Source organism: Mustela lutreola, chromosome 10 (genome assembly GCF_030435805.1).
Source record: "Mustela lutreola isolate mMusLut2 chromosome 10, mMusLut2.pri, whole genome shotgun sequence".
NCBI lineage: Eukaryota > Metazoa > Chordata > Mammalia > Carnivora > Mustelidae > Mustela > Mustela lutreola.
In genome coordinates, this window is record NC_081299.1 from 29,641,353 (window position 1) to 29,665,398 (window position 24,046).

A 24,046-nucleotide genomic window follows, 5' to 3' on the forward strand; every position below is an offset into this window, starting at 1 on the left:
GCTCCGCGCCGAGACCCAGCCTCTCATTGGCCGCCCGAGCTGCCACTCGGGAGCAGCAGGGTAGGTGGTGCCCGTCACGTGCCCGGAATCACCTGACTTGGAGCCGTGGAGGGGGGAGGAGGAGTCACGAGGAGGGTGCCCCGGCCGGCCGAGCCCTCTGCCCTCCGCCCTACCGAGCGCCTCGGTCCTGCCCAGCCACGCGCCTTGCTCCTCGCCGCTCTTCTGCCTGCTTGGGAGCTCTGGAGGCCGTCGCAACGGGAGATGTTCTCTGGGCATTTGGGGGAAGAATTGATTGTGCTCCTACAATGGTACTCGCCCAACCAGTATTTACTGATGCCCGCGATGTCCTGGGGGGGGGGGGGGCGGGGACAAGGGACACAAAAACTGAAACGGACTCGGACCCTGCCTGCCCTCATGTTGCTCGGAGATTAATAGAGCTCGGATCTCTGCGTAAGTAGCTTCGGTACGAGATACGAAGCGTAAAGGTCAAAGGTACAGGTAAAAATGCTCGGGAGTTGGGAGGGTGAGAAAGTCTGTAAGGAAGTGGCGTCTGAGCAGGTCTAGATGGATGGATGTGGTTGGGATATGCAGGGATAGGGAGGAGGAGCCAGCCTGAGTGAAGGTAGAGCCTCAACCAAAGGCAGAGTCAGGGTGTGATACAGTTCGATCTAGCATGTAGCAGGAAAGTAAATGCAGCCAAGCTAGAACAGCTTATGCTCCCCCTTCAGCAAATCAGACGGTGGTTACTACTACCACTTCAAAATCAGAAGGATTGTTTCCCCTTTTTCCACACCCAGTCTACTTTGCATGTAACTTACCCTTCCCTGGCCCCATAGAACATTACATCTGCTGTGACCTTCAGCTTACAGACCAAAAGAATGAATAATGAAAGCAAACTAAAATGTTTTCACTAGATTGGTTTGAGAAAGCTAGAGGAATTTTCACTCTTGACAATCAGGCTTTAGAATTGGAAATTTGACAGAACAAGAGCCTCCTCTTAAAATGGAGGTGATGGCGGTGGCGCTGATTTTCTAAAGACTTTAACTTCTAGATTATGAAAGGAAAGCATGTTTTTGCCAATCTGGGCCTTAGTTACATCTGAATATATACGTTGAAGGTAGGACACATCCTCAGAGGTCATCTAGTCCAATCTCTCTCCTAAACAGAGTCCACTCTGTAGCACCCCAGCTGATAGATAATGCAGCGTACACTTCAGTGCTCCAAGGGAAGAGAGGTCACTATTTCAAAAGGCAGGCACATCCACTGAGGTAAAACTTTGTTTGGAATTCTTCTGTTTAGACTAAAAATCACACTCACTGGAGCTTAAAATGGAGCAATACAGGAGTAGTCTTCCATCTTTTTCATGACAGCCCTTCAAATATTAGGTTGCAGTCTTCATTACCCACTAAGTCTTCTCTGTTCACGTTAAACATACTCCGTTCCTTTGAACATCCCTTCTATGCTGATGTACAGTGGACCTTTCTGTGATGATGGAAATGTTCTACAACCATACTGTTCAGTATAGTAGCCACTGTGAATTGAGCATTTGAAATGTTGCTACTGTGACTGAGGAGCTGAATTTTTTAAGTTGTAGTTCAGATGTGGCTAGTGGTTACCGTATACAAGCCACAACCTTGTATTTTTAAATGCATTCTCCCTGTTGATCATTTACTTTTTTACATGCATTTGAGCTTCCACCAAATGTCTAGCGCCTGCAATTCAATACTAACCAATACAGCCTTAGGGATGACTGTTTGCACCTGGACAGTATTTCTATTAATGCTTTCCAGATGGAATTTTTTTTTAAATATCCAGAGTATATGTGGTTCATAATGATAATCACTGGAACTAGTATTTTGTCAGCAGTCGTAGTGCCTAAACTTGTATCACTGCATTTTTTAACCTAAACATAAGACTTGACATTTCAGCTTTTTGGCTTAGGCCCAGAAGTTGGGGTACTCCAGTTTATCATTTTCAAACTTGTTTCAATATAATTTACCAACCAGCCAACTTTGTGTCATTTATAGATTTGGCATTACACCATGTGACCCATACGTAGTCCTTTACAATTTACAAGGTACTTTTCATCTGTTATATTTAATTTGATCCTTACAACAACCTTGTGAGGTAGGTAAGATATGAAATCTACATTTTATAGATAACGCAGCTGAATGAAGCATAGCAGGATCTGAATGGATGACGTCCTTTTTCTACTCCATTGAACATCTTCTTGTACATTCTCTTCAGCCATATCATTGATAGAAATGATGAAGAGGACCTCCAGAGGCCAAGCTGACTCTGAATTCTTAAATAGCACTGACTGATACAACAGTTTAAACAGGTCAGTTTCCTCTTAAAAATGCGGTTATCCAACCCACTGGTTGCCCTTCTGTCCAAAAAGATGGTACAGGAGACAGTAACCTGACTTATGTAAACACTAATACTAGTCCCATAGTAGAGAAGCAAATGAGGGTCAGCAGCCAGAAAAAAAATTCTGCTTGTCTGTATTCCACAAAGGGACTGTCATACCAGCTGTTTAAAGAAACCAAGTCTCCCTCTCTTTGAAAATCCCCATGGGGCCACGTTTTATTGTTCTTATGGTTCTTAGCACTTCCTATCCCACACTGTTAATTGCTGATGTACATGTCTTATACCTAACTTCAAGCCATTCATCTCTGTAACACCCAGCACTCAGCCTACTGCTGAGCATGTAGGAGGCACTCAAACTGGTAAAAGATAAACCGATTCAAGTGAATGTTCTTCCAACAGTATCTGGCCCCCCTCCAAAAACAAACTTGTGACTAGAAGAGACACAGACCATTGCCACATTCTTGCCAACATGACTGATTAAAATGCCCTTACAATTAGCTCGGTCACAGTTTCCAGCAAGTGCTGAGGCTTTTGATAGTTAAATCAGCTTTCATTGATGTGTTCTGTTTTCTACGTGTGTTTTGATCAAAGAGTAAAAACAGGTTCTCTAACAATAGGGTTAGAATACATGAGACAGGATGACTCTTAATAATGTCAAGTCAGTCAGTAAGGAATATAAGTCACCAATAAAATGAAAACATCTGACTGTAGGTCTTCCAAAAGAAAGGAATAGGACTAACAAACAAGAATATAGTGCTTTACCATTTACAGATCTTTCACATACATTCCATTTGACCCTCACAACAACCCTGTGAGGTAGGCAGCACTGATACTATTCTTCTCATTTAACAGATGAGGAAAGTGAATCTCAGAGCAGTTAACTGAAGTGCCCAACATTCTATAGTTAGTAGATAATTTGTATTAATATCAGTCTTTGGCCTAAAAATTCAGCACCCAACCTCGCCTCATACTTGCTGTACCTACTTCACAGGGATAATGAAGATAAAATGAATTCAAGGCTAGAAAAATACTTTGAGGGAAAAAGCACTATATAATTATACCCGCAAACTATAATTTTCCACAATATATGGCTCATTCCCCTTCTCATCCCAGCTTGTGCATGAACCCAGAATTTTATATTGCCTCAGTTCTGTGCTCAGCTGAGCAACTAAGTAAGGCAGGGAAACAGTGTGATCCTGTTTGAAGTTATATAAATTACAATCAGGGTAACTGCTAGTATAGCAAATTGAAAAACAACACAGACCAATGTGCAGCTAGGACCCACTGAAGCACAAAGCAAAGCAAGGCAACATCATCAGATAGGGCATGATTGCATAGAAGGAAACGTGGTGTCAGAGTTCCAACTGGCACACACACAGTCATCTAAGGCAAAGTGGTGGCAAAGAAGTTACTTGTTCCATATTATATAAACACGAGCAGAAGATTCACGGGAACCCATGCAAAAGCATCTTCTGTCACACTGATCTCTCCAGCTGCCTTCAGAGGATATAAACAACAGTGTCATCTTCATTTTAACGGATGACTGTAGCTGTGCTCATATCCTGCACTGAACCAAGGAACAGCTCCATGCTGAACTTTCTTGGCTAAAATACAAGGAGTACCATCATTGCTAGTCAGACTAATAAACAGAATGTCTTTTAAGGTAATGAATTAGATGGCTGTGTTTAGACTTTTTTTTTTTTTTTTCAGGATTCACTTTGGATTCTCCTGCTTTTAAGACCCAAAGAAAGTTATATTGAGTTTTTATTGGTGATTCTAAGTATATGTGTTTATAACAGTTAAAGTGTGATAGGTGAATTCAACATATTAAAAGAGTTCTAGAGCATCTGTTCAGAAAAGGTTATATACTATACAAACTATTCAAGTCATACAAAACCATTTTTTTCAGTGTCTTTTCAACTGAGAAGGATCCTATTCAGCACGCTTCTCCTCCTGAGGTGGTTCATACTGAGCAAGCTATAGGGCAAAGACAGAGGAGTTTAGGTGAATTTTATTCTAAATTGGGTAAAAAAAACTTAATAGTAACAAAATGAGTAGTTAACTATTCAATTACTGAATCAGGAACTTTATATGAATATCCTATCCATTTTTAAACCATTTAAGATTTATACAATTTAAGATTTAATACAATCAAATGTAATGAAAACTCTTTTCATATAAACCTTTAAAATTACTGGGAAACCAGTGCCGGATTTCAGTTCATGACTGCACTGCTCAAATACTTAATAATGCAATAATCTGTCTCTTTCTTCCCAAAGATGCTATGGCTTCTGGTAAAGGACTTAACTCTTTAACAAAAGTTTACTGAACTTTCTCTTAAAAAGCAGGAAAAAAGAATAATGTAACATATATTAATCTAGCCAGTCAGTGAAGAAGAGCTCATGTCTTTGACTTAAATGGTGCCAAAGAGTTAACTGATAATTTGTATTGTGGAATCTTGGATTATTTAAGAGGCTGTATTTTCTGTTATGCTAAGATTTAGGTTATTCCAATTAGTTGAGAGATTTGAGAAGATGATTAGACTTCACTGTGCTTTAGTTTTCTACCTATAAATCGTTTTGTGTACCTGTTTCGCTTATCTCGCAAGGTCGTTGAGCAGATAAATCACATTATAAGAAATGCCTAGAGTAATGTAAAATGCGTTACGTGATTCAGAATGTGGAAAAACCTCAAAGACTTAAAAGTTGACTAATTTGAAGTTTATGAAAAGTCTCACAGGAGTTTCAACAGAGAAAAAACTTGAGCACAGACAAAATTAAGTGCAAACAAATTTATAGAGATAAACACATTACAGCGCCAGCACATATGACTGTGCAGGTTACACACTGCACAACTCTGAGAGGTGCCATTCGCAAAGCATTGACCTTACAATGACCTACTTAGATCAAGTGCTTAGGACTCCCAGAACACTCCATTTACTCATAAGCAGCATTAACCAATGTACTCATCCTTTTTTTTTTTTTTTTTTTAAAGTAGGCGCCATGCTCTGCATGGAGCCCAATGCAGAGCTTGAATTTAAGACCCTAACATCCCAAGACCTAGGCTGGGATCAGGAGTTGGCGGCTTAACCAGCTGAGCCACCCAGGCGCCCCCCTCATCTTTTTCTTGATGCAGGTTCCCAAGAAGCTCTTCTTGACCACACATTGCTTGTCCTATTTACAATTTGTGGTTTTCTAGATAGAGCATCAGTTCAGCCTTGCAGTTAATCAAGATTTTTTATCCTCCTCCCTCCCCTACTATCCATTTTAGTGAGGTTTTGCTCTTTTTAATCATTAAGGGTGAAATTATTTTTAACATGAATTCTTTTAAAACATTTACCTTTGTTTTCAGTTTTTTATTTTCTTCTACAATAGCTTCATATTTCTCTTTCATTTCTGCCAGTTCTAGGCGAAGCAGCTCTATTTCTGGATTTTCTGGAGTAGCAGCTCCTAAGTGATGCTTTAAAAAACTAATACCAAAGTTAAGAATTTACTTGAGCTGAATGAAACTAATGAAATAGCTCAGAGCAGTATCAGTATCTCTGATCATGGTCACCCCACCTTACCACCACCATTTACCCAGAGATCATCATCGCAAAACATAAAGGAAAGTAACTTTTTCAATCGTGAAAAATACTTTAAATATTTATCTACGTGAAAAAATAAGAGTTCAAAAATAAGTCCTTTTTCTGACTTGAAAGATGAAAAGGATACTCCAAAGCACTATTAGGTTTCTCTGGTTCTTCATATAAGGCTACCAATACTGCAAATCAAAAAGCAGAAAAAAGCAACAATTAAAGTCTTAAATTTGAATGCCTGAAAATTATATAGCCCAGTAAATGTTAAATGCCTGTTATACGCCAAGCACATTGCTAGGACTGCCATACCATGGTAAACAAGGCAGCTAAGGTCCCTGCTCTCAACAACTTCACAGTCTAGTGCAAAAGCAAAGAACTAGACCAAAAAAAAAAAAAAAAAAAAAAAAAAGGCATCAAGTGGCAATACAGGATGATGGATTATGGGAGCGCTTTGGAAGAACACCTAACTCACCTTAATGAACCAGGGAAGGCTCCCTAACAAAGGGAAATAAGACCTGAGACTTGGTTATGAGGGTTTCAGATAAAATGGGAAGGTGAGGGGGTGGGTAGGGCAAGAGAACAACACATTGAGGAACCGAAAATTCAAGTATGGCTAGATGGAGCCGTGAACAATGTGGCAGGAAAGGAAGCTGGCAGGGTGGTCAGGACGCAGACCAGGGAGGATCCTGCAAGTTTGGTTAGACTTTGATCCTTAGAACAGGCATATAATTAAACAGTTTTTAGCAGGAGAGTGACAGGATCACTCTTAACTACTGTATGGAAGATCCTGAGTGGGACAAGGATGAAGGCAGGAAGAGCAGTTAAGAGGCAGGTGTGGCAATCCAGCTGAAAAAGATAGCAACCTGCACTAGAGTGAGGGGGGGTGAAAATAAAGTAGATAAATTTGAGAAAAATTTTGGAGAGAATCAACAGGGCTATGGTAATTACTGAAAGAAGTTTTGAATTCAGAATGTGCTTCAAGAATAGTTTCATATACAACATGCTAAATAACCACCAACCAAAGACTTTACCAGTTATCTGCATGCTCAAATCAACATTAAAATAGATGTTTTAGTTTGTATCCAAAAGCTCATGTGAGCACTACCTTGCTCGTCTTCTACTGAACAAATTCCTCCTGGGATTTACTACTCAGATAAAAGTCTCTAGACCAGTGGTTAAATTTTTTGTGCATGGAACCCTTTGAAAAGTGACAAAAGCCCAAAAATGTAACTACACACAAATAACGTCCATCTCTAGACTCCAAGCTAAAAACTGTTGTAAAACAACTTACACACTTTCTTTTTTAGCTTTAATAAATCATCAAAATATATAGACAGTATGAAAAAATCAAATGGAGCCGTGACTTTTTAACACCCTGCACTGAGTTCTGATAGTTACTCTTCTAAGTATACATACAACCCTATTTTTTGAGAAATTGGTAGGTTTACATCACCACCACCCTCTCTCTTCAATATGTTTTTCTTTAAATAACACACTCAAACCTGTTTCTTCCATTAATTTCCACTGATCTCTGCCAACTAACATTATAAGACATGAATACTCTTACCCTTTTCTACCTCTTCTTCCCCACCCCATTTCTTTCAGCTTCTAAACTTCTGTCTGTGGTACTATGAGGTTGATAATTACAGAACATAATGTAAATGTCAAGTTTCCTGTGCTTTTCTATAGATGAAATATACTTCCTTTTAATCAGATAAGAACTCAATAGCTGGTGTTTCCCTTTTTGCCTTAGCAGGAGGGATTTTTAGAGGTTGATGTACTCAAAATAACTCAAATGCTTCTTTTTCCATATGACTTATCTTTATCTTTAGCCGTCCTTTAGTGTGTTAATGTTAGAAGCAGTTTCAGATCCTCTTGGAAATATGCTGTATTAAAATTAAATTAAATATGTATAAAGTACCCGTGTTTGAAACTGAAAATCAAATTTTAAATAGGTCACATCAGTAGAGACATTATGCTAAATTCTCTGATATTATTTAGGAGACCGTAAATCCACAGAGATTGAGAAGTCAGATGCCAGTAGATGTGAGCAAGGGAAAAGGAGCCTTCAGGGGTTTCCAATCTCGCTAGGGAAGATCCATGTACGGCCACAAGGCTGTTACTTCCCACCAAGGTCATTTATCTGTCTTCTAACATTCTTTTACTCTGTCCAGCCACTCTGGCCTCCTTGCCTTCCTGGAATGCTTGACATCACATATCATCCAGATCTCTGCTCAAATGTTACTTCTTGAGACCTTCCCCCATCACACCTTATAAATGGCACACCCGTTGCTCTTTATCCCCTTTGCTGTGTTTTTATTCATAGAATTTCCCACTGGCTGGCACTATGTATTATCTGTCTCCTCCAAATAGAATATAAGGTCATTTAGAGCAGGGGCTTCCCCCCACCCCACTGCTGTATCCCCAGTGCCTGGAACAGAGACCTTAATAAAATGATGAAAGTTAATTAACTTACGGAATGTTTTTTTTTTTTTAAAGGGGAGGGGTCAATGAAATTGAACCTTCTGTGACACTTCAGGAGAGGACAGAGCACAGCACTTTCATAGAATACTCCTATCATGTTTGCTGAAATTTAATTGCAAAGAGATAAAGAAACTGGTACCTGAACCTAAGGTTGGTAGCAATTCAGAATTCTCAGCCCATACATGGGAATTAAAAGTCCTGCTTTCTGTTAAGACCCAGAGTTAATCTCCCAGAATTTTCTCCTAACCTTTGCTTCCGGCCAAGAGCAGTTACCAAATTAATTCCCACACACTTCTCATGTGGAGCCAGTCATCATCCCTGACAGCTCTTCTGTTCTACACCCTTGAAAGTCCTAGCCAATGAGCTGAATGATACATAGCTGACATTCACATTATTGCTGAGCTAATGAAGTAAGCAGTACCCCAACTATCTCTTGGAACTCTCCAGTTTGAAGCTCCTTATTCATCTTAAGTCTTGAATCCCCTTGGAGAAAGAGATACAGTGTAATAGCTTCCATCTTAAAAAGTGTAAACAATATAACCATTTTCATGTGCCCTCAAGCTCTTTAAACTGTAATTCTACTTATGAAATCTGCACAGAGTAGGAATTGGTATAGCCTACGAAAGTGGGGGTTGAAAAACCGCAGCCAGACTGACTATGAATCGCCTACTTTGGGGATTGAGTTCACTTAGTTATTTTATAAGCAACTTTGAAATCAGGTAATTTTCCCACTGGCCCTTTGTTCGAGGGGAAAATGCTTCTTTACATAATTTTGACTTCGCAAAAACTGTAAGGAGAGAGGAATTGGGATTTCAAGGTCTTTAGCAAACGTGCTCCCTGCGACCGCTCGAGGCAAGGCAACGGAAGTCGGAGGGACTTTGCAACAGCTGCAAGAGTTTCACTCCGCCCGGAGAGCGGTAGTGTGAGCGAGGCTACCCCAACTCCGGTGCCGTCCGACAGCCAGACGTGCGCCAATGCCTGCTGAACCCCGAGGCCCACCTAGCTGGACCCCTGACAGATCCCACCTGTTCCCCTTCTTTCCCTACGCCTTGGCCCGTCGGGGGCTCAGCGCCAAAGAGCACGGCGTGGACACGAAGAACCCTCTCCTAGCCCATGCTCACCCTTAGTCAGCGTGTCCAGCACCCCCGACTTCTCCAAGTACCTCCGGAACTGCTCGCGCTTCGAGTCGGCGGCCTGAGGAGACACGGCGGGTCAGTGGCCAAAGCCCAGGGGCCGGAGCAGGAAGAAGGCGCTGGGAGTCCGGCAACCCCGCCTCCGCCTCGCTACCTCAGGCCCCCAAAACCTGCGCGCGCGCCCCCATTCCCACCCTCAGCCGACCAGCGGCTGGCTACCGCCCGCACGCCCCCAGCCACGCCGCGCCCCCCTCACTTTGTAATGGGCCATAGTGACAGCGGCAGCGGCGTAGCTGGCGCCCGAGACCGTGGCTGGCGGGCTCTGAGCCGCACTGCTCATGCGCGGAAGGGCGCGCGCGCCTGCGTACTTGCGGACCACGGGCCGAGATCGCAGGGGTGTGGCCTGTTTTCATGACGACCAGGACGCTGTGAGTGCCCCATAGTGGGCTAAGCCGAGGGAGGCTGCGTACGCCCGCCTCTCTGCTCCCAGAGCAGCACCTCTCCTTCCTCTTCCGGTCCTTGCCGGGATTCGGTTGCTTAGCGAGAGGCGAGGTTTTGGTAACTCCGGACTGGTGTCCAGGTGGGGCCAAAGATGGGCGTGGCTTGCGGAGGCCGGTAGCGCTGGGACTGGAGCCGGGTGGGATCTTCGGACACCCGTCTGGAGCAGACCTGGCTCAGCTGGGACCTCATTAGGTGTGGCAACCTATACAAGCCGGTTTCTTGGCTCTCATGCTGAAAAGGTGCGCACGACCGACGCCGGGCAACCCTTGGGTATGCAATGTCTGGAAAGGAGTTCTTAGACTCGTGTGTTTCTACTCCCGCTCTTACTTTTGGAGTTCGTTTTGTGGCGGGCTTGATAGGGGCCTCTGGAGGATGGATGAGCGGTAGCGTACTAAGCTTTTGAGCGCTTAATGTGTGCCAGGCACTGTACTAAACACGTTTCTTATTTTAATTCTCATGCTATCCTTGTAAAGTGGGCAGTGTTAATAGAGTGGCGAAGTTAGAGGACCAGGGAGTGTAGAGCTACGACTCCAGCCTGGGTACTGAATCAAAATGCTATAAAGCCATCAATCTTTTTAAAATTTTATTTACTAGACAGCAATATTATCACTATACTCAGGAGACATCAGGTTGCAGTCAATAAAGAAATTAAATTAAGTCCCAGGGACAAACAATTGAACCATTGTCCAGAAATAAAAGATTAGCAAGTAGAAAGGAGAATTATGTAGAACAAGGACAGTCTCCTAAAGCTGTACTCCCTTCAGGGAAAAATCTGTTTCCAAACCATTAAGCCTCGATTCTGAACATGTGACTTTCCCAGAATCAGTTTTCATGAATTTTAAAGGAAGTCTCTGAAAAAGTAATTCTGATTTGGTAACTATGTCATTGAGTTTAAAACTGCCCCTTCACCATTCAGAATTAATCTCTTTTTCCTTTTTGAAATGGTTTTGCAGTTGTCTGCCTTAACAACGGGTCTTTAGGGCTACCCTTGTCTTGCCTGCACTCCACCACCACTAGGGTACTTCTGTGATAGCTTAATATGCAGAATGTCTAGAAGCCAACAGCTGTTCAGATCTGAAGGTCTGTGGGAGCCCGCCTACCAATGAGGTTGTTTGTCAGCAATCCCAAATGATTTGGAGGACAAGCAGTAGGATTATTGCAGCTTCTGACCAAATCAGATTCAAAGGACAATTGTCCCAAAGAAGCAGGAGTATCTGGAATGTCAAGTGACTGGCAGTCTCCCTGGGAAGGAGGAAGGGTGCTAATTGTGCCCTCTCTGAACTGGCCCTTCAGGTTTCCTTTAGGAGGTGACACCTGATTTTCATCTTCCTTAGAGGGACCCCACGTAGCACTAGGCCACAACTGTTCCCAGGCACAGTTAGCAGGTAGAGGGAAAGCTGTTTGGGATGACTGCCCCATGTGGTTGTCCAGATCTATAGCAACACCTGGAATAGAACAGTGACCTCTAGAGCAGTGGTTCCTTTTGCTGTCTTTGCAATCAATTTCTCTCTTTTCCCTTAATGGGTTACCCATTTCTTTTCTAAATATTTTATGAGTGTCTTCATTATTACATGAGCTGAAGTGTTGAAGATGACTACAGGTAGCGCTAAGTGTGTGCATCTCATCAGAAAGTACAATTTCTTGTTTATCCAAAACACATTTCTCATCATTTCCGCTGTGATTGTCAGGATCCACCTGAAATGCAGGTGAATTTAAACTAGGGCACACTGCTGTGTGTTTTTGCTTTTCCATTAACAGGTAATAATCAGGTGCAGAAGAGAGTCTCTTCAGTGAATTTGCAGATGCGCTCTGATACTTGGCAGGATTTTGTTTTGACTTGTTCGCAAAAAATTCATTATGCTCATCCTTCCATTTATATTGTCCCCAAAGCCCTCTTTTAATCTTTTTAAAACCTAGGTGGAAAATTTCTAGAACATTTAAGAGAAGCGAAACAGTGGCTATGGCTTGCATAAATAGTAGGAATATTGTCTTTTCTGTTGGTCTTGAGACAAAACAATCAATTATATTTGGACACGGGTGGCCATGGCATTTAAATAAAGGCTCTAAATGAAATCCATATAAAAGATACTGTCCGATCATGAACCCAACCTCAATCACGGAGCGAGTGAAAATGTGTACCACGTAAGTGCAAAGCAGTGTTCCTCTGAGTGGAGCTTTATTTAGTTTCCTTTGTTCCAGCTGACAAAGTTCTTGCTCCAGTCTCCTTCGGTCCCCAGGCATTTCAAACTCCACCCCCTCCAGTGCTCCTCTCAGTTGAGCTTTCTTCCTCTGCCTCTCTTTCTCCAGAACCCTCAGTCGGTATAAAGCATGGCCCATATAGACCAGGGATGGTGAAGACACAAATATCACTTGCAAAACCCAGTATCTAACAAGGGAGATAGGAAAAGCCTGGTCATAGCACACATTTCTGCAGCCAGGTTGTTCTGTATTACAGATGAAGCCAGACTGCTCGTCATTCCAGACATCCTCAGCTGCTACACCCAGAACAAGCATTCGAAATATGAACAGGATAGTGAGCCAGATCTTTCCAATTATGGTGGAGTGGATGTGAACTTCCTCCAGGATGCCTCCAAGGAAATTCCAGTTCCCCATGTTTATTTAGTCAGCCATCTTCACTCTGAACCCCATCAAATGGGAGACAGATAAATTCTTCCATTCTGAAGGACATGCTAATTCCTAAAGCAAACCTATGGCGAAAACATGAACAAAGCATCACTCTCTTCGTGTGCGGGTTACTCTCCTCTTTCTCTAGAGAACTGTGATAATCTTAGCAAGAATTTTTTAAGCTATCAGGAATTTTAAATCACTTATGTTTAGACATCATAATGCAATGAAGAAAAAAAAAAGATAGCTGGAGGAGGCGTTGTATATATTCTCTATGAAGAATAGAACTCTAGATGGGGTGCTTGGCTGGCTCAGTCAGAAGAGCATGGGACTCTTGAACTGGGGGTTGTGAGTTCGAGCCCCATGTTGGATGTAGAGATGACTTAAAATAAGTAAATAAAATTAAAAAAAAAAAAAACAACTCTAGGACTCCCTATAAGAAAAGAGTCTTGTTATTGTTAGTTGAAGTTTATTGCTGTTTTACTTTAACTGAGAACTTTTGGGCAGGTTCCTAAAACTACTGATGTGATCTTACAAATCTCTCTATTAAGATTATATAAAAATTGGGACGCCTGGGTGGCTCAGTTGGTTAAGCCTCTGCCTTCAGCTCAGGTCATGATCCTGGGGTCCTGGGATGGAGTCCCACATCGGGCTCCTTGCTTGGCAGGGAGCCTGCTTCCTTCTCTCTCTCTGCCTGCCTCTCTGCCTATTTGTGTGTACTCTCTCTCTCTCTGACAAATAAAATCTTAAAAAAAAAAATTATAACCAAAGTCAGTGATCTTAAAATCTCATTTATACACAAAGGAAAATGAAAGTGTTTCATTTGATAATTCAGTAGGATACAGCACTTAATGAAAATCAGAGGAAACAGATCTGGCTCTTGCTATCAGAATTTAGATTTGTTTTTTAATCCATGTTTAAATGTCTAAATTCTCTTGGCTTTCTGACAGTTGTTGAGCACTTTCAGAAATCAGAAATTTCAGTAATATTTACAAATATTCATAAAATTCTTAATTAGCTATGAACAATTGTGTACATTTTTATCATCTTAAAATGAACTCCAGTTAACTAAGTAAAACTTAAATTAAAAAAACAGAACTTCAAGATAAATACAAATAAAAAAAGAACTCCAGAAATTCTAAACTATTTTTGTCCTAGCAGAATGTTTTTAGATAGTTCTTGAAATAAACAGACGGCTGTGGTGGTGGTGGTATTATAGATATTTTCATTGTAACAATATTTGACCTACTTAGGACACATAGCTTGCTTTTATGGAAGGAACAGTGTAATAACAGAGCAAGTTATACTTTAGATGCTTGGATTATCAAGCAGTACATTCCATATTAAGGTAGAGATTCTAGTGTATCTAAGAGGAAATATATCCTACAGAATGTGTATACTATATCCCTTATATAAAGGGAAATGTTACACAGTTAAATACAATACTGGGATACTATAGCTAAACAATATATTCATCACAAAAACCTTATAAAAACCTTATGAGGTAGGAATATTGTTTCCCCAGTTTACAGATGAGGAGACTGAGGCACACCTAAATTATCCAAGGTTGGGGCAGCTGGGTGGCTCCGTTGGCTAAACATCCAAGTCTCAGTATTGGCTCAGGTCATGATCTCAGGGTTGTGGGTTCAAGCCTCACATCCAGCTCTACACTGAGCACAGCATCTGCCTGGTACTCTCTCTCCCTCACCCTCTGCCCTCCCCCAACCAAATGAATAAAATCTTTAAATTACCCAAGGTCACACAGCTGGAACTGGCATTGAAAATCAGTGTGGCTCTAAAGTCAGGTCCTGTTCTATTTTTCCTCTTTGGGTGCACTTAAGATTTGCATGAAAGAAACATGAAGAAATCATCTGTTTTCTCTTAAAGGTTTACTTAAATTAGGTATGTCAAATAGTGATAGTTTGGACTTTTTAAATAACTGATTTTAAAGTCTTTAGTTCCTTTTCTAAAGCTTCATACGATTGAAAAGATTTACAAAAGCATCAAACTTCTAAAAATTAGTTGTACTTCTGAGATAGAGAAAATTTCTATTTGACTTTATTATGTTAATAATAACATATTCTTTGATCCAACAATCCAAAACACTTTAAAGTATAAGCAATGGTATCATTCATGTTGTTCTTAATAATTGCAAATTGAATATGTCCAAAGTAATTATCACTACAAGAAAGGCAGTGTTGTACATAATAAATAATAGTGCATCTATAGTATGGTACTATGCAACCAGTAAAAATGATAAATATATACTAATATAAAAAGACATTTGATGGCGATTCACAGACCTATACCCCTGGGGATAAAAATATATGTTTATTAAAAATTTAAAAAAAGACATTTGATATATTGTTTCAGTTTATAAAATAGAACAGTATGACCCCATAATCATATATTTGTTTATATGTAGAAATGTGTAAGAAAAAGCCTAGAAGAAAATTCATCAAGGTATTAACTATGATTTAAAAAAAAAAACTAAAGATATTAAGTATGATAATCTCTGGGTGGTATAATTACAATTGACATTTTTTTAAAATTACATGTATTTTAATTTGTTTTTACCATGAGCACTTCTATAATCACACACAGAAAAATTGTTTTTCCTTAAGATACAAAAGCATAGTATTTCCTGAAAGGAGCAGTAAATTAGCTACTAATCTTAAGTTCTGAAGCTTTCCTAAATGACATGAATACTAGTCTACAAAGACTCAATCCCACAGAATTCAGAAGCAAAGAATAAAAACATTTCAAACAACTCTTTGTTAATTTGCTAAAACAGAGATTAACACAAACCTGTTCAGATAAATCTGAGAAGCAAGTCATGTTCTCTGAAGGTGTCCCTTCCCAGGTGTTGCAGGTATAATGCAGTTCAATTCAATCTGAGTCAGCCATCTGCTAAAATTCATTTGTGCTCATTGTTCCTGCTCCTGAAACCACTCTGTCCAATAGAACTTTTGCAACAATGCTGAAACAGACTCCCTCTGCACTGTCCAATAAGGTAGTCACAAGCTACCATAGAGCCATTGGGCACTTGCATCATGACTTGTGTAACACAGGAACTGAGGGGTTTTTATCTTATTTAATTTTAATTAAAATTTAAGAGCTGCATGTACCTTCTGGCTACTTTATTGGTTGGGATAAATAAAGAATATTTCCAGTATTTCTAATAACATAGCAGTTTAGAAGACTAAAGTTCTGAGCCCCAAATTAAGCTGAATAGATGGTTCCTCTATAATTCAGAGACGTCAAATTGAAAACACCAGATGTTCGTATGCTTTTTTTTTGTAGTAATTTTGCCCCCTGGGGAGCCCAATTAGATATCACTGTTTTGGGTAATGTGAACCATGTTTCTAGTACTGAAAACTCTTTCTGACTAAAAACAGTTTCTTTTTTATTTATTTATTTGAGAGAGAGAGAGCATGATGGGGGGAGGGTCAGAGGGTGAAGCAAACTCCCTGCTGAGCAGGGAACCTGATGTGGGATTTGATCCTGGGACTCCAGGATCATGACTGGAGCTGAAGGCAGTCACTTAACCAACTGAGCCACCCAGGCACCCCTAAAAAAGTTTTCATAGTTAGATGAATTCTGTTTCTCTGTCTAGTTTTCTGTTAGGAACAATTAAATTTCCATTTAGGTCATTAAAGTTCTCTCTTCAGAGCTAGTGACCTGATGGGTTGGCCATGACCGATGACTGTTTCTTCTCTGAGCTTTTGTTTTTTTCCCTTAAGATTTTTTATTTTTAAGTAATCTCTACTCCCCAACATGAGGCTTGAACTCAGAACTCTGAGATCAAAAATGGCAGGCTCTTCAGCCGGAGCCAGCCAGACACCCCTTCTCTGGGCTCTTTGCCAATTAACAGATACTTTTCAGATTAAATGCAACTATTTTACAGGGAAAAATTATACATTTATATTCATATATTTGTATATTATATGTTACATAGGTGTAATATATACATTATACATAAACTATTAATAAACTTGAAAAACACTAAGCCTCATTAGTAGTTAGATAAATACAAATTTAAAGGAAGTATTATTTTTTCACTATCAAAATGCAGATTTTTTTCAAAGATTTACAGTATCTGCTTTTGGTAAAAGTATAAGGAAACTTACTATCACCTGCTGTCAGTAAGAATGTAAGTGGATGCAGCTACTTAAAAGGCAGTTTAAATCTATCAAAATTAACAGCATTTCTGCTTCTGGATGCTTAAAATATTCATTGAGCAAACATACTCAAAGGTATCCTGCACCTAGGAAGTGCACATAACACTGTTGATAATAACACAAAATCAGCAACAGTGTCCAGTAGAGGCGTGGTTAAATAACCACAGTACATCTTTATCATCCCGCAACTCAGAGAATGGAAGTCTCTAACATCACATTGTAGAGCAAGTTACAGAGCCGCACCCCTAGTATAATCTCATTTATGCTGTTAAAATTTAACAGTTCATATGTATGAACTGTATACATATGTATGAACATATACATAATATGTATATTTAATTAGAACAGAGATTAACCCAGATCTTTCTAAGTCGGGGTAAATCATTCTTATAAGTTATACCAGTCACCTTCAACTTGTTCTCTGAACTTGTCCCTTTGGGGATGCAGAGCAGGTTCAGTGCCATTTAGTACAGTGAGGGAGCCAGGCATCAACTCAAATCCATTTTCCTTTCTGCGCCTCGTGGGTAGAAAAAGATCTTCGAGAACATACCCCCAGCTGTTGACAGCAGTCATCACCAGGAAAAGGAGCAGGTTTGGGGTGGGAAGGTAAAAGAGACTATTTCATTTAAGTTCTTGTTCAAATATTTGTTTAACCAAAAACATATGCATATTCTCATACTCAAAAAACTTTTTTTTTAACAAATCTCAGATCAGTTTTTCTCAAAATGCTGACATAATACTTGGCATATATCTAAGTAAGTATGTATGCTCCTTTCAGAAAACAGCAACATGTTTAGATAGGTGTTCAAAAATAAAACATGTCAATGATGAAAGAAAAACATTGTATTTCCTATGTTCAGATAGCCCAAAACTACCATTTTGGATAAAGGGTGACCAAGGCACCTGGGTAGCTCCTTGGTTAAATGTCTGACTCCATCATAGCTCAGGTCTTGATCTTAGGGTTGTTGAGCTCAAGCCCCAAGTTGGGCTCCATGCTGCATGAAGCCTACTTTTTTTTTTTCTTTTTTGAAAGTGGGAGAGAGAGAGTGCAAGGGGTGAGGAGGAGCAGAGGGACAGGGAGAGGGAGAATCCCGAGCAGGCTTCATGCTGAGCTCAGAGCCCGCTGCAGGGAGGGGGGAGGGGAAAGGGGGAGGGCACAATCCTGTGACCCTGAGATCATGACCTGAGCTAAAATCAAGTGAGCCACCCAGGTGCCCAGACATGGAGCCTACATTTAAAAAAAAAAAAAAAAAAAAAAGGCTAACAGTCTGGGTTCTATAATAAGAAAGGAGGCAGGCTTCTCAGCTTTCAGATTTGACATTTTACCTTTTGTAAATAAATCCTACCCACTCCCAGGAGAGCCACTAGCCATGTAAAGGATGAGAATCCAGAGTCCGGGATTGCACCAGAAAGCTAGTTCTAGGTTCCTCAGGATCCTAGACACACTTCTTGAATCTTAAACTGGCAGTCCAGAAAATTTTCAGTCTCCTTTTATAAGATATTTCTAGCATCTATGATGCACTCACAGAAATGTTTGTTCTGTCCTCCTATGATACTCTCAGCTTTCAGTTTTTGGGGAACATAGCCTCATTAGAGGAGGAGAGAGTGGGCTTTCGAGTCATTACCAACCTTTAAATCAGTGCCCTCTTAGACAAGTTACTTGATTTTTTTTTTTAATGATTTTCCATGTGGTCCTCTCTAGATAGAGTAATAGCCACCTCGCTGGGTTGCTGAAAAGATAAGCAATAATGTATATCAAGCACCTCAAACAGTGATCTGTCCACCCCCAACAGTGACAGAAAGTGATTATCAATAGTCTGGCACAGGTATGAAAAGTTTTTATTATCAGCACAGTACAGTATTTGTGAATTCTATCAAACAGTCTCTACAACATACCCTCTAAGGAGAGCAAGTCTCATTTAGATACATATGATGCACACCATGAGTCTGGAAAGAGCCAATCCCTGCTTTTTCTATCCCTTCCCTTTTCTCTCTTCCTTTTCCCTCCTCTGCGTTCAGAAGCCCCTTCCCTAAACCCTAACCCCTTTTGTAAACAGTCTTTGCAACTGAGGACATCGGTGGTGTTCTGACCTCTTTAAAAAAAATTATTAGTATTTGCAAGGACTTCTTGGTCTCTTCATAGACTTCAGTTTTTTTCCAGATGGCTCTTTGCATTCCTTGGTTTATATATCATGAGGCAGTTCAGTTTGCTGGGGATAGGAAAATGTTGAAAAACACGGCAAATAAGACACAAGCGAAATAAGCTGCAATTGCTATCCAGAACCTTGGGTCCTTCAGCAGAGCCTTATCAAAGCAGCTAAACACAGTGTAACCTATGGACATTCCAGCGAATCCACCTGCAACATGGGCTGCAAAAGACACCTTGGGAGGAAAAGGGGAGACATGAAAATAAGCGAAGAAAATGCTAATTGCATATTTCAGTTGCGTCCCTCTTCCTAAAAGACACATACCATCAGAGTCAACAAGAGTCTTAAAAGCCTGAAGGACAAGGAGGTACGCGAAAAAGAGACCCAGAACTCCCATGTGCACAGAGAGGAGATGTTCTGAAACCATGCTGAGCTTAAAAAATGTCATTTCATCCACACTCCGAATGCACAGGACCGAGACATTCTTTCTCACTCATTCTCTGTCACCATCACATTCAGGATGGTCCTGTATAATGTCAAGAGGAGGTGTTCCATGACCACGGGGGATCTCTGTAGGAGCCGCATCTAACCCCACATAAATGGAATGTCAGAATGAAAACACAGATGACGGAGACACACGTATGCCAGCAGAAACTACCCAATTCAAAGACTAATAAGAAAACTGGAAATCTCTGTCGTTTTGTTTTTGTTTTTGTTTTTGTTTTATCTTGCAAAATCATCTGGACCAAATTTTCATTGCTGTTTTCCAGGTGCAGAGAAGTAGAGTCAGCAATCAGGGCTCTGAGAGAGTTAAGTGAAAAGGATAACCCAAAAATCTGATTTCTTCAGGAATCTGTTCACCTTCCACTGAAAAGCGTGGCTGCCCTAAATCACAGAATTGTTGCCCCTATTTGATGACCCTTTTTGGCTACTGATATGATAGCTGAACAAGTTCTTATTAAAAAATAATAAATGATGGGGCGCCTGGGTGGCTCAGTGGGTTAAGCCGCTGCCTTCGGCTCAGGTCATGATCTCAGGGTCCTGGGATCGAGTCCCACGTCGGGCTCTCTGCTCAGCAGGGAGCCTGCTTCCCGCTCTCTCTCTCTCTCTCTCTGCCAGTCTCTCTACCTACCTGTGATCTCTCTCTGTCAAATAAATAAATAAATAAAATCTTTAAAAAAAAAATAATAATAATAATAAATGAAACTCACCGGTGACCCGTCCGCAGGGACAAAGAACCTTCTGTAGAGAGCAAATCCCATATCTGACCCAACTAGAAAGAAAAACAAACTGATGAAGACCCAGGACCACCAGAGCAATACACCAGATGTTTTGGGTTCTCTTCTAGTAATGGTAGCAGCTAACATTTATGGAGACTCACTCTGCCAGGTGCTATTATAAGCGCTTTAAGAGTATCAATTTGTGGGGATGCCTGGGTGGCTCAGTCCATTGGGCGGCTGCCTTCGGCTCGGGTCATGATCTCAGGGTCCTGGGATCGAGTGCCGCATCGGGGGGGGGGGGGGCCCTTGCTCCGCAGGGGGCCTGCTTCTCCCTCTGCCTCTGCCTGCCATTCTGCCTGCCTGTACTCTATCTATCTGACAAATAAATAAAATCTAAAAAAACAAAAAGTATCAATTTGCTAATCCTCATAAGGACTCTATGAAATGAATATACCATTATCCCATGTGACAGATTGATTCATCCCACCTGTATTTGGTGGTTATCCACTATGTGCCAGGCACTATTCTAGGGGGCAGAGATACTGCAGTGAACAGATGAGACAGCCCTGCCTCTGCCTCCTGGAGCTGATGGTCTCGTTCCGGGAGGCACACAAATTATTAAAACATAAAACGTGCAGTACAGCAAATGGCACTAAGTGCTCCATCAAATGGGCAAAATGCAGAGAGGAAGGAGGATAAGGAACGCTGGGAGTAGGGTGTGATTTTTTAATAGAGTCAAGGACAATCTCACTGAGAATATGACATGTGACAGAGATAAGAGAGCAAGCGATGCTGTCCTCTGAAGTAAGAGTCTTCCAGGCAGTGGGAAGAGCAAGTGCAAAGTCCCTGTGGCAGGAATGTGCCCGATGTGCTGGAGGAAGACCAGAGCAGCTGAGCTGGCTGAGTAGTTGGTTTTCAAAGTGTGGTTTCCTGCCCCTCCAAGAGCAGCAGCAAACATTCACCTGGAACTTATTATAAATTAAACTTCTCAGGCTCACCCTAGAATTATTGAACCAGAAACCCTGAAGATGAGGCTCAGGAGTCTGTGTTTTAACAAGACCTCAGGTGATTATGGACTGCAGTTGGGGATAAAATGTTAGGCGAAGAGCAGGGGACAAATCACGTAGGGGCTTTATGGGCCAGTGTAAAGACTTTGGCTCCAAGTGGTAGGAAACCTTTGAAAGCTTTGGAGCACACGAGTGATATGATTCAACTTATGTTTTGGTGGTGGTGGTTGTTGTTGCTTTAAGATTTTATTTATTTGCTAGAGAAAGAGAGAGAGGACAAGCAGGGGGAGCAGCAGGCAGAGGGAGAAGCAGGGTCCCCCACTGAGCAAGGAGCCTGATGTGGGACCCTGGGACCCTGGACCCTGGGATCACAACCTGAGCCGAAGGCAGCCGCCTTAACAGACTGAGCCACCCAGGTGTGTACCTCGACGTCTGTTTTTGAAAGATCATTCTGGCTGCTATACAGGAAGGAGTGTAAGAGACCAAGGACGAGAGCAGGAGACCAGCTAGATCACAGGTATGGTATCCATCCAAGTGAGGAATGACGGTGGCATCTTATCCATAAGGAAAACAAAACACAGGAGGTAAGTACTTGTCCAAGGCCACCCAGCTCAGAGGCAGGGACAGGATTTGAACCTTAAGAAGTCTGACCATGGAGGCTCCCCTCTCACCTACCACACTAACTGCCTCTAAGTACACCAGAGCACTGATGACAGGCCAAGAAAAGAGATGAGTCCATACTTTCCAATGGAACATCAAGAGCCAGAACTCAACCTTCTTCAAATAAGGCAGACCCATGATGCCAAAGGAGTTTCCAGGACTTCTTGGCCTAGAAGAACTCCACCTTCCACGTGGCCTATACTTGGAAACATCTCGTGCAGCTGTCACATTCCACACCCATCCCTCAACTCCCTGTGCTCCACTTAGTGGAGCCTCCGTGTCCTCGGAGATGGAAAGACCTAGTCCTTGCCTTTGGGGAAACAGCATCAGGGCCATGTGCTGTGGCTGGTTTCCCTTTCAATACTGTATTGATTGATGTTCAAGTGACTAGACGGGAATTGAGGTCGAGGAAGTACTCAATATTAATTTAATTGTGAATGACTGTTACACAACATGCTGGATAAATGCATCTGAGTTGTATCTGCAGCCATCATTTGGATTTCCTAGTCCTGTGTAAATAAATACACAACAGAGGTAGAACTAGGAAAGTTCTTACTGGAAAAAGTTATTCTGGCCTCGTTGTCCACAGAACAAGGCCTCCTTTCAAAAAGTTCTTGTAACCCTTAGCACATCCATTCCTCCAACCTCTTGCTCTCTTGTCATGCCCTTTCTATATCTCTCTGCCCGACTCCTCCTGCTTCCTGGGAGAGTTTGCTTCTCCATCTGCTGCAGTGTCTACACTGGGACATGTCTTCCCACCCGAAAAGAAGCTTCTTTTCCAATAAACCAAGTTATTGTCCTTGCTAAAAATTTGACACTGATTTTTAAGAGAGTTGCCTTTATAAGGATTTTTTTTTTTTTTGGAAGGGTGAAAATGTGATTTCATCTTTCAAAAACTCAGCTGCTTTTTCAGTAGATGCATGGAACAATAATGCTTAGGAAGGAAGGTTCATCAGGCCAATTGTCCTTCACAGTTAAGAAGAATATTTTACCTGTTTAACCAGTTAAAAAAAAAAAAAAAAACTATACACTTTCCCAAGGAAATGTGTTTAAAATAAAAATATACTGTATTTTGTTAATGTGGCATGTGTTGTAATTTGCCTTTTCTTCAATAATAGGTAAACCACAAAGCCGAAGAACTTTTAGAAATGGTCCATGCCAGGGAGTGGGAAAGGTTAACATTAACAGGTCTTAGCTGCTCTGTAAAAATAAAGTGACTTTATTACTTACCTCGGGAATGACATAATGTTACATAAACTATTTTTGGAGACTCCCTGTGCATAAGGAAAGGGTTTTTACTCCAACACTGAAGAGTATTAAAACCATTTTCCCATCAAGGGTTTGAGACTCATTTTACAAAGTCATTCATAATTACCCTAAAAGAAACAGACTGAAAACCAAGAAACGTGTGTGTGGCAACATGTTTTGGTCACAGGATTTGTCCCTTGGTCCCAGTGTGACACTTAACAGCCCAGGTGGCAGCTCTGCTCCACAGTGACTCTCACAACAGACATTTGCTGTCCTTTCTGTGCTCACAACTTTGCCTCACATTTTCAGTTTCTTACGGACAAAAATATTACATTGAGTATGTGTAACATATAAACAAGTCACTTACCTTCTCTCAAGATGAAACAGTGTTTTTACAGCTGAACTGTCCATAAACTGGATTTAGTCTCCTCAGAGGTAGTTGGCCCTATTCCCAGCAATGTGGATAACTGAACTCTTGATACCAATTAGCAGAACCATTTCTTCTTACCATGTGGATAGCCAAAATCTTAGGTTTTATCAAGCATTGCCTCCATCATGGCCTTCAAGAGGGACCCTACTGTCTCACCCCAGGGTCTGCCTTCTCCCCACACCCTCTATGTGGCTCCAGCTTCTGCAGAAGCAGATCAAAAAACACGAGTTAATAGCCCTGCCGTGGCTCTTTTTCTTCTACCCAGTGTGGCCTGCCACCACCCAAAATCTACCATGACGTTCAGACTCAGCTAAAGTTTCGCCTCCTCTCCAGACTGAGCATTCTTCCTAAACTCCTTCAGCATGTAATTCTCTGCTGTCATTCTTGGAGATTTCAAAAGCCACACTGGCCATCCTCCCAGTTCCTTGACCTCTCCGTTCCCTCACCCTCCGCTCCTGTCTTC

At 41.3% G+C, this 24,046-nt stretch overlaps 3 protein-coding genes and 1 long non-coding RNA gene across 13 annotated transcripts in view; 1 reads left to right on the forward strand and 3 right to left on the reverse strand.

The window, feature by feature from the left end:
- Positions 1-48: 48 nt before the first annotated feature.
- LOC131810286 (uncharacterized) overlaps positions 49-24,046 on the forward strand; it is a 68,150-nt gene continuing 44,152 nt past the window's right edge. The window contains exons 1-3 of one of the 3 annotated variants that reach the window (XR_009345516.1): positions 49-450; positions 2,159-2,341; positions 8,447-10,304. This is a non-coding gene — a long non-coding RNA (uncharacterized LOC131810286). The other 2 variants (XR_009345515.1, XR_009345517.1) reach the window with 2 other exon arrangements.
- Positions 3,107-9,925, reverse strand: MYCBP (MYC binding protein). Of its 3 annotated transcripts, XM_059138033.1 has the most exons (6): positions 9,821-9,925; positions 9,553-9,625; positions 6,084-6,132; positions 5,710-5,839; positions 4,958-5,013; positions 3,107-4,347 (listed from the first exon to the last, which is right to left on the reverse strand). In XM_059138033.1, exons 1-5 carry the CDS (start codon positions 9,902-9,904, stop codon positions 4,996-4,998), a joined length of 354 nt encoding a protein of 117 aa, XP_058994016.1. In that variant the 5' UTR covers positions 9,905-9,925; the 3' UTR covers positions 3,107-4,347; positions 4,958-4,995. The 3 variants fall into 3 exon arrangements, with proteins under 3 accessions (XP_058994016.1, XP_058994015.1, XP_058994013.1); XM_059138032.1 differs by lacking the exon at positions 4,958-5,013; XM_059138030.1 differs by having other exon boundaries at positions 3,107-5,839.
- On the reverse strand, positions 10,636-12,678 carry GJA9 (gap junction protein alpha 9). The gene has a single exon (XM_059138022.1). It carries the CDS (start codon positions 12,676-12,678, stop codon positions 11,134-11,136), a length of 1,545 nt encoding a protein of 514 aa, XP_058994005.1. The 3' UTR covers positions 10,636-11,133.
- RHBDL2 (rhomboid like 2) overlaps positions 14,727-24,046 on the reverse strand; it is a 54,684-nt gene continuing 45,364 nt past the window's right edge. The window contains exons 8-9 of one of the 6 annotated variants that reach the window (XM_059138028.1): positions 20,230-20,291; positions 14,727-17,427 (exon numbers count right to left, since the gene is read on the reverse strand). In XM_059138028.1, coding sequence (XP_058994011.1) covers positions 17,365-17,427; positions 20,230-20,291 — 125 coding nt within the window. In that variant the 3' untranslated portion in view covers positions 14,727-17,364. The other 5 variants (XM_059138029.1, XM_059138026.1, XM_059138025.1 and 2 more) reach the window with 5 other exon arrangements.

Excerpts from the sequence above, each read along its gene's own strand:
- GJA9 (XM_059138022.1), bottom strand. The coding sequence starts at position 12,678 with ATGGGGAACTGGAATTTCCTTGGAGGCATCCTGGAGGAAGTTCACATC.
- MYCBP (XM_059138030.1), bottom strand. The coding sequence starts at position 9,904 with ATGAGCAGTGCGGCTCAGAGCCCGCCAGCCACGGTCTCGGGCGCCAGC. Across the intron at positions 6,133-9,552 it reads GCTGGACACGCTGACTAAGG|TATTGGTAGCCTTATATGAA; the intron begins GTGAGCATGGGC and ends TTTGATTTGCAG. Across the intron at positions 5,840-6,083 it reads AAACCTAATAGTGCTTTGGA|TTTTTTAAAGCATCACTTAG; the intron begins GTATCCTTTTCA and ends CTTTGGTATTAG.